General features: G+C 36.4%; 2 protein-coding genes across 14 annotated transcripts in view; both read right to left on the reverse strand.

The window, feature by feature from the left end:
• Positions 1-93: 93 nt before the first annotated feature.
• pecr (peroxisomal trans-2-enoyl-CoA reductase) lies at positions 94-8,985 on the reverse strand. The gene is made up of 8 exons (XM_077203748.1): positions 8,633-8,985; positions 7,417-7,550; positions 2,930-3,095; positions 2,452-2,533; positions 2,209-2,305; positions 1,060-1,170; positions 639-750; positions 94-514 (listed from the first exon to the last, which is right to left on the reverse strand). The coding sequence occupies exons 1-8, from the start codon at positions 8,742-8,744 to the stop codon at positions 429-431; spliced, it is 900 nt and encodes a 299-aa protein (XP_077059863.1). The 5' UTR covers positions 8,745-8,985; the 3' UTR covers positions 94-428.
• The window catches only part of map4k3a (mitogen-activated protein kinase kinase kinase kinase 3a), a 65,709-nt gene continuing 58,130 nt past the window's right edge, over positions 8,970-16,548 (reverse strand). For 8 of the 13 annotated variants that reach the window (XM_077203730.1, XM_077203727.1, XM_077203731.1 and 5 more), the window contains 15 exons: positions 16,166-16,331; positions 15,395-15,492; positions 14,497-14,538; positions 14,224-14,308; positions 14,015-14,094; positions 13,809-13,869; positions 13,452-13,569; positions 13,307-13,365; positions 12,332-12,435; positions 11,894-12,062; positions 11,224-11,292; positions 11,039-11,131; positions 10,780-10,850; positions 10,450-10,505; positions 8,970-10,297 (listed from right to left, as the gene is read on the reverse strand). In XM_077203730.1, the coding sequence (XP_077059845.1) occupies positions 10,210-10,297; positions 10,450-10,505; positions 10,780-10,850; positions 11,039-11,131; positions 11,224-11,292; positions 11,894-12,062; positions 12,332-12,435; positions 13,307-13,365; positions 13,452-13,569; positions 13,809-13,869; positions 14,015-14,094; positions 14,224-14,308; positions 14,497-14,538; positions 15,395-15,492; positions 16,166-16,331 (1,359 nt within the window). In that variant the 3' untranslated portion in view covers positions 8,970-10,209. Of the gene's footprint in view, positions 10,298-10,449; positions 10,506-10,779; positions 10,851-11,038; positions 11,132-11,223; positions 11,293-11,893; positions 12,063-12,331; positions 12,436-13,306; positions 13,366-13,451; positions 13,570-13,808; positions 13,870-14,014; positions 14,095-14,223; positions 14,309-14,496; positions 14,539-15,394; positions 15,493-16,036; positions 16,332-16,548 lie in introns of all 13 variants that reach the window. The other 5 variants (XM_077203725.1, XM_077203724.1, XM_077203722.1 and 2 more) reach the window with 1 other exon arrangement.

Consider the following 16,548-nt stretch of genomic DNA (forward strand, 5'->3'; position numbering starts at 1 on the left):
ACTATTTAAAAATAAAAAAATTCTAGATTTAACTTAATTTTATTAAAATATATACTAGAAATGACCCAGCAAACTGATGCAATTGCTTAAAAGTTGTTTCAACAGAAAATTTACTTTCTTAAACAATACATTACATATTTGTAATATCATGGTGACAGTTGATACATGTTCTTTTTTAGAAATCTCACAATTACAAATGTTATATTCACAATATCACAATATTACACATTTACATTGATTAAGCACTGTTCATCAAGAACTATTAGGGTTTAATTATGCAACGATAATGCTCAAATTCAGTGAGCATCACTCAAAAGCCACAGTCGCGCGTTGCAATTCCTAGCAACGAAGAAAAACAAACATTTGTGCTCCACCCACGCTGTGATGAAGAGCAGCTGTTTCAGAGTCTAGACTTGTTTCGTTATAATTCACAGCTTGGATTTGGTCATTTTCATGATTTCTCTCAGTGTGTCTGTATTTTCTCCATCTGGGGCTGGAGGCCAGGCACTGTGGTCTAATCAGAGACACACAAACAGAAACAGAAATCATTTGCATACTCATAGTAAGTCAACATCCATCCTTGATTTCACAACAAATGCAGCATGTGTTATGCTCTCATCTTGCTCAAATATGGGTACCTGGGATTTCCCACATAGAATGGTAAAGGCTCTGTCCTGCATCGACCTTCAGGGTTGCTCCAGTAATGTAGCTGGCAGCCGGAGACAGCAAGAAACATACAGCTGGTGATATCTGATAGAAATATTTGATATATTATTATCCATATTAAATATTAAGGATCTGAGCAGAACAGACATTTATTTCAATCATAGATTATTTAAACAATTACACAAACACACACACACACATATGTATATATATATATATATATATATATATACACACACACACACACATATGTATATATATATATATATATATATATATATATATATATACACACACACAGCTATATAGTATATAGCGGCAGTAATTATGTTCTGATCTTTGATTAGTTTCTGCTATTTCAAAGTGTCAACATCATAATAGGTTATATGTTACCTCCTCAGGAACACCAAGTCTTTTAGCCGGACTAAATGGCACTGACATCTTGAACAAAGTAGGACCATATTCTTTGTAGTTTTCCATTGCAGTTTTGGATATGATAGTTCCCTACAGTCAAGAAACACACACAAAAAAAAACAAATGGACACACACCGTCTCTGTGATAAAAGATAGATCGATTAGGAGTGTATATTGCAGTTGAATTGAAATTGCATTACATATAATAAAAACATGTTATTTAGTAAAAACTTATGAGGCTATAATCCTATGGAAACTTTTTCAGGCAAGACAAAGCTATTTTTTCCCCACATTTAATTAGCTTATAATGTACATTTTCATTTTGCGGTAGGCCTGTGACAATCATGAATTTTCTGCCGACGACTAATTGTCTTACAAATAATAGCGATTAATGATTGAGTTCTGTTTTGTTCATGTCACTTACATTGTAAACCTAATAACTTATTTTTTAAACTTAAATTGTATATAATATAATACAAATTATAATAAAATAGGCACATGTGAGTTTCTTTTTTTAAATTTATCATTTAACTTTTATTAGTGGACTTAAAACAATCGTCACATAAACCCATAATACATATCATATTTACCCGTCTAACAGGTAGGAAATATACAGAAAATGAAAAAAGTTATCAAACAGTCTGCACTGCATAAATTATAAATAATCATGAATTTTGTGCTGACTATTAATTGTCATACTAATAATTGCGATTATTGATTTAATCCTGTTTTGTTTATGTCACTTACAGTGTAAACCTAATACCTTTTTTTAACTTAAATTGTATGTAATGTAATAAACATTATAATAAAATAGGCACATGTGCTTTTCTTTAATGCTTTGAAAATGTCATAATTAATAATATCAATTTCATATAAAGGAAGACATTTAACTATCTTATGTACTTTACAACAGTGTTTTTATATTCTTTGGCCAAATGTGATTGAAATTTAAACTGCACAATTATTGCGATTATCTATCTCAAATAATTGCGATCACATCGAATAACCACGATTAGCCGATAAATCAATAATTGCGAATATCATTCAAACAATTCAACCTCATTTTGGACAACACAATGCAAATACAGAAGGCCTATGCTTTCCAATTGTTTCCAAACTGGCACAAACCGGCGCCACAGAGTTGACCCGGATGCCACTGTCAGCCCACTCAATGGCCAGGCTCTTGGTCAGGTTGTCCACTGCAGCTCGGGCCGCTCCTGTGTGTCTGTCATTAAAAAGTCTGGCAGTTTAAACATAGCTTTGAAAGGAGACTAAATGCATTACCATGAGAGGATGAATATTTATCCAGCCATTAAATGTAAAGTAATAATACACAATATTTTTATTAACCAATATTTTTTACCAACTCACGCCATTCCAGGGAAACCCTTCCACATGTCAGCAATGATGTTCACAATCACACCTCCATTATCTTTCATCCATGCATTGTATGCTACGAATCAAGAGCAAAAGTTGTCTGATATTAGCTCTTCAAGTGGTATGAATTGTCAACATGTCAATTCATTATTTAGTTAAATAAGGCTTACAATTTACACATTGCCTACCTACAATCACCCTTAAAAATAAAGGTTATTTATTGGCCTCTGCTGTATGGTTCTATAAAAAACCTTCAACATCCATGGAGCCTTTCTATTGCACAAAAGGTTTCTTCAGATTATTAAAATGTTCTTCACACACACAAAAAATGGGTCTATTAAGAACAGTTAATAGAACCTAAAATGGTTCTTCTATGGCATCGCTGTGAAAACCCCCTTTTGGAACTCTTATTTTTAAGAGTGAAGCCGATAAACCATATGTCCCGCGTTTCACATCACATTTCATTCCGAACCTTCTTTGCAGCACAAGAATGTTCCGTTGAGGTTAGTGTCAATCACAGCATTCCAGCCTTTTGCACTCATCATGTTCACTGGGCTGGAAAACTGTCCACCTCCATTATTCACTAAAAAGTCGATCCTCCCATGGAGCTTCAGGGTGGAGGCCATCAGGTTCTTCACCTGTCAAAAATGAGAGATAGGTTAAATAATACATTTTATTTATAGAGTCACACCACTTTATAATCCAAACCTACAGGGTCATTCCGTGGTGCAGAGCTGCACGATTAATCGTGAAAAGATCGCGATCAAACACTCATGCGAAAACGATTCCCCTGTGCCACCCAAATAAACCTTTGACAAAATCACATTCAAATCCAAGTGTGTCCAACGGCGTCCCGCAGTAATACAAACCACGCCCCTTTTACATCAAGTCACGCCCCCAACAATCCATTCTGATCCAAACAGCCATTCTTCTCTTCAAATCTGCGCTGAGCCAGAGAGAGCAGTTGTCAGCTTCAATCACAAGCAGAGCCGATCCTGACCTCCCTGGGGCCCTAAACAAAATTCTGTTAAGGGGCCCTCCTACCTGACCCATGAGCCATGTAAACCAGTGGCCATTGCCACACAGTCACACCTGACACCCCAGTGCTCCCACTACAATCCTCCCTCCTAAACTAGTACTAATGAAAATGTAGCCTAATTCCTGATATCAGAAAGAGACATTGTTACTAGAAAAAGTACATTCTTAATATCAAGAATTCAAATTTTAAATAGTACAAATTTAATTACTGATATCAAAAATGCATCCTGTGAATGAACAAAAGCTCAAATGGCTTGCCATAGCAAGTCACTGTGTTTTAAATGATAAAAGTGATAGGCTACTTGATGGTTATTATTTAGGCCTACTGAGGGATGAACCAGTATGTCCAGCCAATCAACATTTTAAATGCAATATAGCCTAGCCTATAAATCAATAGGATTTGAGTAATTTGCGGGGCCCTATGCAACTTGCGTAGTGTGCGTAGGGATGATTGACCCTCAAGCAGTCATTTTCAACCACACAGAATTGATATTTCTGTGTTTCACAAATATTCAAATTATCACAGAATACTGAAATAAAAGTTATAGCGATCAAAATAGAGCAAATCACATTGAAAGTAACTTGTACTTGTAATAAAGATTGTATCAATTCATTGTTTCACCACTAGGTGGCGACAAGTGACTGTAAAATCGGTCATTGAATAATTCATTCAAAAACGTTGATTCATACAGTAATGAAACAACTTAAGTATTTATGAGTAAGTCACTGAATTATTAATTCCAACCGATTTTTTTAAGTAATTAATTCAACTTGTCTGTTCAGAATTGTAATCTCTATTTGAAAAAATAAATTCAAAATCGCGATTTTATCCAGATTTATCCAGAATCGTGCAGCTCTCATTATCAACTCAACCAGAAGTCCCCTTTTAATTTTTTTTAAATTTTGATTTCTTTACTGGTAAAAGGCATACATAAATAAAGAAAAAAGCCAAAACATCAAATGCCTTGGACGAATATTTACTGAGTAATCCACTATTTTATTTTTAGAAAGTAATTGATATCCTTTTATAATTATGCTGGTTCAATCTTTCTAAAGTCATTTTCTGCCCCTTGTAATTTGGCTCCAAATTTTTGTTTTTCATCACTATTTATGTTTTTCTTTCTGCAGAAAAAAGTATGAACAACATCAAAAATTTGAGCTGGGTAAGTTTCTGAAATTTGGTTGATTTGAGACAGACCCTACCAGAGAATGGGTGCTTCTCAATATCCCTTCTCGTCTCCTCGCTCCTCTGTCCTCCATCCTATGACCCGGAAACCAATCAAGCACAGCCATCTTGAAGGACATTTCGTTTAGTCAATAAAACACTTCCGCATAGTATACAGCTGTGTATCCTCGCTCATGACTCCTCTAAAAGCCTCCTCACTCCTCGATCCTCGACTCCTCACGGTGCAATTAGAGAATTGAGATGTCCTTCAAGATGGCTGTGCTTTAGGCTTGGGCGGTATCCAAATTTTGATACCGTCAAACCTCCTCCCTATTTTACCGGGGTATACGGTATTACCGTGACTAATTAAAAATTATGACATAAGGCTCAGACAGCATCACCAAACTGTTGGCTTGTGTCTACACAGTTCAGAAACTGAATACCAGATCGGGCAAAAAAAAACCACAACAAAAATCAAGGCCAACCCGTGCACGTCCCGGCTGACGGCATTAAATGTAATATGAGCCGTAGCCCTATTTAGACTCGACTATTTTTAATATGTGGGCTGTTATAATATGGTGGCGCCAAATAATTTTTTAACCCAGGTGCTGAGGGGGTGGTAGATATAAATACTATTTATAAATGAGCAAAAATGGGACACTTAATAATATTTAATTATGACAATTAAAGTATTCATTTTATTAATTAATTTAAATTAAATTAACAAGCAACAAGCAAGAAGTGCATTTGTAAATCCGGTGACACGCGTCCATTGATTTTTATTAATACAACTTTTCTGTCAGTGCTGCAAAGATTAAGTTGACGATCGCCATCTCCTAGTGAACGCGCATATATAGAGGGAAATGCAAATCATGGATTACATAATCAGAAGGTATAGGCTAAATGGATTGGCATGGATTAAATAATTAGCGAGTGGCCTATTTCTTTTCGTTTTGAATTGTTTCGTTTAATGAAATTTCAAGCTTTTTTTAGATAACTGTCATGTCTGTGAGACATACACTGAGTTTCGGTTCATTTATGATGAGATTTCAATGCAAGTGACCGCAGCGCGCCAGCGCACGATCATGTCATGATTATGTTGTCTGCTATATTTGATTCTTACTTATTAAATCCAGGCAATTGGTTGATAAAAAAAATTATTAAAATTAAGATACAATTTATACAAAACGAAATTCACTTTAAAGAAAGGCATTTTACAAAATGAAACTTAATTAAGTGGTCAATGTATGACTCCTGATGCATCCCATCTTACTCGTGCTGTTCAGTTTTCATTATCAAGTAAAAAAAAAAACATTATAATATTTTAACAAATTTAAACTAATGCGCTTATTTAATGAACTCAGGGCTTAATGCATCCTCGCAGCAGTGAGTAGGTGGTTGTTTCGGCGATGCGACATTAGGTTAGAGGTGTTTCCATCTCTCGCGGTCACCTTTTTTATTGCAACATTTACAAATTGCCTCGTCAGTATTTACCGCCTCTCCCTTCTCTCTCTCTCTCTCTTTCTCCTCCACACTGTCACTTGATGACAACTACCTAAGCATTTTTAGGCATTGAATAAATTATATTTATATATTATATATAAGTGCCGGTAATGACGGTATTGAAACTGATACCGTTGCTATTTTAAGACCCCGCGGTATACAATATTACCGAAATACCGCCCAACCCTACTGTGCTTGATTGGTTTCCGGGTCATAGGATGGAGGACAGAGGAGCGAGGAGACGAGGAGGGATATTGAGAAGCACCCCAAGTCTAATATGGGGAGAAGTTTCACTAGCAGTAAACTTCCGGGTTCTGAACTGGTTGCAGTTCCACTCTGGCTCCATATGAGGGCGCTCACAGGACGAGTGCAGAATGAATGGAGGTCTATGGAGCTATACCCCTAAAAATCCACTTTTCTCAGTATATAATTTTTTGTCTAGCAATTTGAATGTTGTTTTCGAAAGGGGATGCAAAGAAATTACAGATTACTGGATGTTAGATTTTTTAGAGTCACTTTTTAGCTATAAAAAGTCTTTTAAAATGGCAATGACGTCATACACATCGTACGACCAGAGAACTGCTTTACGGCAATCCTTCAGTCACTTTGGTGCTTTCACATTTCCTTTTCTCTCGAGGCATCGACAACACGCTGACACAGGTAAATACACGTGCTAGAAGGGTTTTTGTTTTGTTGTTTTAAAAGACAACGCTGAAAATACTTCGGATGCCACGATGCCATCAAGCGGTATCTCTGGACGTAATCAGTCCTTCAGTGACCAATCAAAGTCCATTAGCAGAATGTTAGCGTGTTATGGGCAACCACAACTCAACCTGTAAGAAATCGAAAGGACATAAGTGCTTGTTCATTCAACTTTGGACCTACAACCCATGTTGAACTTGCAAAATCTACATTCAAATCTGAGATTTCTCAACGGCAATCGGGTGAAAGAGACAAATGTAGCCGTCTAGCCCCATCGACTCCCATTGATTTTGCACTCGGACGATCGCCCCCCAGTGGAACTCTGGTGGAACTACAACCACAATTCGGTACAATAGGGTTTAACAGGGAGTGGCCAGGCTTTCCTTAGACGGCTTTGGACCCTACTAATATCTATAAACAGGAATTGCCATATGGAGAAACCAGAATTTGTCCTATATACCTTCCTAAATTAATGTGCTGAAAACGACATTTTTACACATGCCTCTCTGGCATGAAGGCAATGTATAAAAACAGGTTAATGAGACTGTCACCTCTTCTTCATTCCGGATGTTGCACTGTATAGGGGTCACTTTAGCCGGACGGGATGGGGGGATCTTCTGTGCCAGCTCTTCAGCTGCTGACTCCAGACGCTCAAGCTTTCTGGATGATATGACCACATTGCATCCTACAACATGGGTGATATTTGAGACTGTGTGTGTGTGTATATATATAAACTGAGATAAACTGTATTTTTCAACAGTGAGAGAAACTGTATTTAGAGAAACTGTTTATATATAAGATGCTCATATACACATATATATATACATATATATGAGCAGCTTATATATATAAGCAGTTTCTCTCACTGTTGAAAAATACAGTTTATCTCATTGTTGAAGTAACCATGGCAACGGATAGTGTATCTTGCCAAAGAAACCGGCGCCGCCCCAGAATGCAACGCAGCGTGACAAAGGTTCGCAATGTTCGTAATAGCTTGTTTGCATATGACGTCACGTCACTGTGTTGCCATGGCGTGAAATGCAGATGGAGGGCAAGAAGTGATTTGCTATATTTAGGAAGCACTATAACAAACTCAAAATGCCTATGTTTTGCGTCGTTTATGATTGCTCAAGTCGATCAAACCGAGAAACCACGAGGAGTTTTTATCGTGCACCAAAAGTTGTTATTCATAAGGGGGGAAAATGCAGGAATTTGACCGGAAAACTCCGGAAAAAATGGCTTGCAAACCTTACGTTAACGTTACAGTACGTCTGCGGTCGGGAGGAGCCGAATCGGAAAATGCCCGTGTGTGCAGTGATCACTTCGTCAAGGGTGAGTTAATACAACTTGTGTGGTTGTGTTTGTGTAACGTACCAGTTTCCGAACTTTCTAAAGTCAAAGTATGTCTGTAAGACGAGTTAGTTGCTGATATCTACCGCCTCGATGGCAGGCAAATCTTTCAATTCAGTTGAAAAATCGGTCCTCTTCATGACGTAAGCATCACGTCCAACATAAGTTTCAATTTTGTTTATATCTTTCTCTTGTAATAGCGTCTAAAGTAGTACATTACAGACTTTCCTCCATCTCGTCCATTCCGCTCTTCACTTCATGCCCTACATTTGAATTTTGTGCGTCATCACAATCACGTGACTGCAAACCACCTATTCGCATCTGGACTAAAGTTCACTGTTAAAGTGTTACGTTATCGTATACAGTCCTGATCTAAATACAAGGACAAATCCATCTGTAAAACCAGTAAATGCATACCTAACTGTAAGAGCTCAGAAGTAATAGATTTTCCTATCCCAGTCCCGCCTCCCGTCACGATTGCAACTTTGTGATTGAAAAGACCTGCTTTAAAAACACTGGACACAGCCATGATTTCTGTGACGTCACGAGACGGACTGTCAAGCAAAATAAAAGTCCCTTCCGTGTGTTGATCCAGCTTCCTGTGTTCTGAGCACGACCGTTTGCGCTCTGAACTTTTAATAATATTGATGATGATGATAATAATAAGATATTGTAAATTTCACAAGAAATACTAAGCAAAATGTATAAAAGTAAGAAATATAATTTCATTATTAAAACACGAAAGACATCTCAGTATGTAAAACCATGTGATTTTATTTTACACTATGTACATTTGACACAAAACGAAAATAAAATAAAATGTATTCCATAATCGTATTAACTTGTGAATTACAGACAAGAGGAATTTTCTTATTGTGGAATTTCATTTACTTTGAATGGCAGTTCTGCAAGATAAAATCCATGTTGTAGAAAGTTTACAGACACTCACAAATTCCAACATCATCTTGTAAATAGTGTATACTGCACTCAAATTTCATATAAACAACTGGATGCAGACAGTAATGTCATCCACATAAAATTGAGAACTTTTCAAAATAATGTAAAAACATCCTAATGATTTATTGCTTATTAGGATTATACACGTAATACACATTTACAAAAAATACATGTGTATATCTACATATGTTATTATCTGCATGGTTTTAAACATACACTTACATATACACATTAACATTTTAATAACATTGTGCAAAATTGAAGTGAGTGCATACCACAAAGTTTAAAACAATTACGAGGGCCACTGAATTAGAAGTTGCTCAATGAAAACACAATTTGGCTTTATATAAAAAAAAGATTAGGTTTTACAATAAAAAACAAACAAAAAAGACATTAAGAAGGCAAGTCTCGGAAAGAGTGGCACTTCAGCTTTGTGATTCTTAAACCATTGCATATAACAAAAAATATCTGGCCCTAAAGGTCATTTTAAGTCGTACCCAACATCCCACAGTCCTTTACAACACTAACGCTGCCACAAACCTGTACAACAAAAATGTACTGATATCTACATAACCAATGCAAAGAGTACAACTCAACAATACTATGTCTGTATGTACATGAATTAAATACGTGTCTTCAAGCACTTGTGTGGTTAGCGTCAAGTGAGAGTAGTGGCTTAAAATGAAAATCTTAAAAAGAAATCTTGCTTACCTTCAAAAAAAAAAAAAAAAAAGAGTACATGTTTGTGTTTCAGTTAAAAATAAATTAAAACTGCTAGAAGCCAAACCAAAGCAAGGCCTCTAAAACAGTTAAGGGTGAAAGTGCATACTGTAGTACATCATGCGGTTACGGCCTATCTGTTCTCTGAGATCTTTGAATCCATTCAAGTCTTCCTCTGTGCTCTCAGTTGTCCAACAGCAGCATATCTGTGGTTCTTCTGAGTTGTGGCTAGTTGTCATTGGGCCACATTAAAATATAAGCCTCTTGTAACGCTGCATTCCGGCATGTAGTGTTTTTTGCACCAAGATGCATTGCGGTCAGTAGCTGTTTTCGTGGCCTGCGAGGATGTAGAGATTGCTGTGTGCTGTTGGATTGTCTGTTGGCCGGCTCTCCAAAACCACCACTCTATAAAGAACAACATCAAAACAAATATCTTTGACCTCATGCCCTTTCTGCGAACATATGCCCTACATTATAAAACATGGGTTGGCACACCAGTAATAAAGTGTACAATATTAATTAAATAATGACATAATAATTAGATGGCTTCTTTTCACCTGTCTGAACCCAGCAGTCTAAATATCCTTGTGTTGTCAGAAATCTCCTGTGTAATCTGGAATATAAGCAGAATAATGTTATTGCAAAATATGTATGTCATATACTTTTAATTATATACCTTTTAATTAGTAACCTGTGTTGCATTTAATTGGCATTAAGTTCAATTTAACTTATTTAATTTAGATATAAATATACATTTTTATATTTACAGGGTTTTTTCTCTATTGAGAAACCCTGTAATATACAGGGTTTTTTCTCTATTGTTGACAGGCCGTCTGTACATCTTCACTTATATATTTTATTTTTATATATTTTTATATTTTACTTGCCTCATTGGACTTGAAGCTGCGTCCTTGCATGCCATGCCTCCAGAAGGCCAACACACTGTCTTGAAGGCAAACTAGAATGATGCATAGAGAGAGATTTTACTACAATAGATCGATACTACAATAAAAAAAGAATTTACCCATAGAAAAGTGTTTAAATACCTAAAGGATAATTGTTAAATTCAGTGAGCTTAGAGAGGAGTTATGTAAAAATGGAGGAACATTTACTACAGGCCACCCTTAATGTACCAAAGTTCCATACCTATTGATTCAATCTGGAAGTTAAAAGTCAGTTCGGCTGAGAGTTTTCGACTGGACTTTAACCGGCCTTGCAAATTCACAATCTTAATGCTCCCTGGAGATGGGGATAGGCAATTAATCACTATATCTGTTTGTTGATATGCATGCATCTGTTATTAATCTATTAATGGCATGTTCTGTACTTACGATCTAAGCAGACTAAAATTGTATCTCTCTCCAGCTGGGTCACATGCATCACACAACTCTGTGGGGTATCTGAAACAACATTAAGAATTTTCTAGAATTATGCATTATTAAAAATGTAAAAGAGTAAAATTAATTAAAAGCTAATTTAAATCCAAAATTTACACGCATGCACGCACGCACTCGCGCACGTTGTGATTTCATGTTTAATGGGGACTTTCCATAGACATTTTTTATACAATACAAACTCTATATTCTATCCCCTTACACTAACACTACCCATCACAGACAACTTTCTGCATTTTTACATTTTCAAAAAAACAACAAAAAAAACAACAACAACAACGCGTAGTATGATTTATAAGCAGTTTTCCTCGTGGATATCAACAAACGTCCCCACAAGGACAAGGATTTCGGATATTGCCACCTTTGTGGCACAACTGCATAACAGGCATTTTTAAAATATATATTAAAATAACATTTTTATTTATTAAATTAATTTAAATAAACATAAATAAAAAAATAATACAATAATTTAATTTAAATTATTTATGAATTTTAAATGAATTATAATTAAAAAATAATAAAATGTATAATTTAAAAGCAATTCAATTACTTATAAATGTAAAGACTTATCTTAATCGGTGTGATAATGAAGTTTTAAAGCACCCACCAGAATCGAACCAGTTGGTGGTAGAGTTGGGATTGAGGGTTTCAAACCGCACCACCTGGTTCAGCTCTGTCCCTTTGCTCACAGCTATGCAGATGAGAGGATACTGATGCTCTGGAACCACCAGCATCTCAAACACCTCCAGCGGACACGGCAGGGGGAAGTCTATGCTCTGCAGGGAATGAGTCAGTGCTTAATTTGGAACAGCCTGCATGTGAATATGCCAAGTAAAGCAATTTTAACCCTCAAGTCTTAAGTAGAAGATCAGCAATTTTTAAAAGCTTAAAGGAAACATGAATAGCTAATAGCTAAGCCTACATTATATTTCTTTCCACCACTTTGAGTTGTCAACCCTTTTTCCATGGATTCTAGTGTGATGCTAATCTGCAGATCACCCTGTAACATTGTTTTGGTGATGGGAACCAGTGACACTGGGCTCACCTTGACCAACATGAATTTCTGCATGGACTCCACCCACTCAAAAAGGACAATACTGGACTGAAAGGCACCGCACAGGTACTTGTGACCAGTATAAGGATTCCTCACTGAGAATAAACAAGACACCATATGAAAACAAAATACTGTAGAAAACCTTAAATAAAGTCTATTTCATTATATTTTCCTTAAAGTGCCCCTGTTATACCATTTTAAAGGTTCCTAATTTTGTTTCGAAGGACTCCTACAATAGGTTTACAAGCATCAAAGGTCAAAATATATTATTTCTCATAATATACATTGGAGCATCACCTCTTTCCTCACAGTGTCTGAAACGGTTCGATAAAGGATTCTATCTCTAAACCTCTTCTTTCCGAGAGCTTCCTCTGCTCTGATTGGTCAGACGGCCCAGTCTGTTGTGATTGGCCTACCGCTAACAGCATGTGTCGGAAATGAAATGCACATTAACGTATCTGAATTTCGGCGTCGGTTTTACTGTATCAATTCAAATGCGAGTCCTCATCCTTTGAAAATCCATGCAAAGTGGAGCAGAGCAGAACACAGCGTCTTCTCGACATGTCGACGACACGATCCAAACTCTTCAGAACTCAGTTACAAATACAGTGTTTGAGGGCGGGTCGAAGTAGACGCTGTTCGCAGGCAGCCAATGAAGACCAAAGGCTGGCATTATGCAAATCTGTTACAAACCTACGTAGCACTGACGACGTTTCAGGCAGTTCAGAATCAGTTCTTTCTTATGGGAGACAATAACTTTATTTGTCATTCACTTTGATCTTTGAAAGCTTGCAGACCTTTTACACTCACAAACAGCTATATTACACACTGCATGAAAGGTAATATCTGAATAAGCATTATAGGGACACTTTAAGCCATCTGAATTATATGCTTGACATCATCCAAAGTATATATGTTACTGAATTCAGAAATAAAGGAAGGAAGAAAAGTACAGGATCTGCTTACCTACACAGCACTTTTGACACCCTTTTGTTTCAGGGATCTTATTGGACACTGAGAATTTCCTGGAATACAAATAAAAACACAGAATGAAAAATTCACATTTTGGTCACATCCTTACACACACACACACGGAGATGTGAACATTTACCTGGGGATCATTTTGTCAGGAAATCTGTATGTTGGTATGGCAACAGGGAGTTTCTGCATATGTCGAGCATGCTCAAACAGGCCACTCAGACTGTGAGAGTACAGGTGACATGCTTTTCCTGCCGAAACACAATTTCATTATTCAAAAACAGGGAAACAGGACAATGTCAGGGAACACTTGACATATACGACATGTTACTATAGTTAACTATTTTAGTATTATAACATTACAAGCAGTTCCATCCTATAATGTAAAGCGTGACCCGAAAATATTCTAGCAATTGTAAAAAAATAAACTCATTCTGAATAATTTGTAATTTGAAAAGCTAAACCTGATCTTTTTTAAAGCACATCTTACCGGATATTGATAGCAGGCTGTTACTCATGACATACAGCCAAGTACATCTCCTGGGGAAAAGCTGGGAAAGACACAAAAATAGCTTTAGCACAAAACAAACACGACTGACTGAAGAAGCACGCCAAACTCGGATAACACAAGGATATACATCACACAAATAAATGTTCCAATTTTTTTTTGCAATTGCCTGAAAAGTAGCATCATACCTGCTCCATGGATGTCTCGTGCAGCTCATTAAGGTTTAAGGTGTAGATGCCTTCTTCTGCTCCAAATATCAGATACTGGTCTGAAATGCATAAACAAGGGAGGATATTAGAAAATGCGTATGTAGGCAAAATAGATATAATAACGTACCATGAAATATTAATATTTCTGGTAAGCCAGATTCTAACTGAGACATATTAACTGAGCTCACCTCGTGTGTCTGGATTGATCCATGAGGTAGCGCAATGTATTTTTAATGGACAGCCATTAAAGACTTTAGAGAAACATGCTCCCATCTGGATATGAGAATAAAACGCAATGGAGAACTCAGATGCAGCCAAATTAATCACAGTTCAAAACGTTTGCAACCAAGAAAACAAACACATCAAAAAGGTAACATGCATTAATTTAAATAAAAATACATGGCAAGTGCTTAAGTCCCAATACAGTGAGATAGATCTGCAAATCTATGATGTCCACTTACATGAACCTTTGGAGTTGGAGGGAGACCATTGCTGATGGGTTTCTGTGGGGAAAACAAATACAATTGAAGCAACATAACAGAATGTATGTATACAGAAATTTCCCCACTGTGGGACGAATAAAGGTTTATCTTATCTTATATATATATATATATATATATAGTACCTGTCAAGAGTTTTGAAATATTGTAATATTGTGAAATATTATTACAATGTAAAATATTTGTTTTATATTTTTAATAAATTTAAAATGTAATCTGGTCCTGTGAAGACAAGCTGAATTTACAGCGTCATTACTCCAGTCTTAAATGTCAAATGATTGACATTCAGAAATCATTCTAATATGCTGATTTGCAGCTCAATAATTTTTTTTTAATCATCATTATCAATGTTGAAAACAGTTTTTGCTGCTTAATTTGTGGAAACAATGATGTCATTCAAACATTTCAGGCAATATTCAAGCATTAATTATTTTAGAGAAATTAATTATTTTAATATAACTGTTTTTACTGTATTTTTGATTAAATAATTGCAGACTTGGTGAGCATAAGAGACCCCTTTCATAAACATTAAAAAATTGTGGTTATTGTAATATATATATATATATATATATATATATACACACACATTTTAAAATAACAATATAACTATTTGTAATAATATTATATATAAATATATATATATATATATATATATATATATATACACACTACAACATGTCTAAGATGTGTTATTATTAAATAATTAAATTTCTTTAAAGATTTGATAATTGAAGATCTTAAATATCATTATATCTCATGACCTATATATTTATATATCATATACAAAATGTCAAAGATTCATTATCCAGAAACCGTAAGTGTTGCAAGAATCACTAAATGCAATGGAACCGAGCCATACTAGAAAATCTTTCTTGTCCTTCGTTCCAGGAACAGCAGGGGGCATTGTGGACTGTGTCTCTGTTGAGGGCGAGTGTTCAGATGGGCTAATTCCATTACCTGTGGGTATTTAAGAAAAGATATAGTACACAATTTAGTTTCTGTTTCTAAATCCTAAAAGCTATGTTCCTTAAAATAGGTATCCAGCAAGCGATGTAGTGTACACAGAGCACATTGTGTAAACTAAGTGTGCTTTGAATGTACATTCACAAAGAAGTTTAACATTACTATCAGACGTTTCGCAATTACTAAGCTACTGCTGCGATTTGCAGCAACCATACTATAATACAATGCAAAGACAAGTGTAATGAATCAAAAAGGATGACTGCAACAATGACTGACAGGAGAACAATAATTTGACAAGGAAAAGATTACAAGGGTGGAGTGGGTGATTCATGACGTCTTCCAGTGGGTGTGTGACATTTTCACATGCCAACACCATTGACGGCATTACTCTCAGAGAGGGATGAGAGATGACATGTAATCTCACTACTGGCTGACTAAAGGGACTAACAATGGGATGGTTTAGAGACAGGTTTAGTGACTGGGGTTGAACTACGTTTATAGGGGACGGTTGAATTCAATACGGGAGGGCCTGTCTTACTGTCTCCTTCCTCATCGTGATCTTCCTCGCCGTCAAACGAGACCTGCAGACTCTCGTCGAACTGACTACATATCCCAGCATCCCCCTGGGCTTCCCACGGGTCAAGTTCTTCCCGACTGGTCTCATTACCTAAACTGCTGAGCTTGTTTGCTGGCAGTCGAGGAGGCGGAGGTCGAGGGGGTACGTTGGTGGATGATCGAGCCGGGCTTTCGGGCTCCGGGCAGCGCTTTATAGTGCCCTGGTTACCGTCATGATCGCCCGAGGAGCTTTGATGAGGTCCGGGACTGGGCTTTGGCTGGAAACGACAGAACAAAATTAGCAGCATGCTACCGGCTTCTGTGGGATCAATAGTGCGATTACTAAAAAAAGTAGATGTAAAAAAAAACTGTAGAAGCTGTTCACTGATTTCCGATAAGCTTGCTTCAAGGAAAAAGAAGGACTTGGTTGCTTAAAATAAAACTGCTAAATCAAAACAACACCTGAACATACACTACCTTTCAAAGGTTTGGAAT

The sequence above is a fragment of the Siphateles boraxobius genome, unplaced genomic scaffold, assembly GCF_051911475.1.
Source record: "Siphateles boraxobius isolate OS27281-9 unplaced genomic scaffold, OSU_SipBor_1 5, whole genome shotgun sequence".
Taxonomy (NCBI): Eukaryota; Metazoa; Chordata; class Actinopteri; order Cypriniformes; family Leuciscidae; genus Siphateles; species Siphateles boraxobius.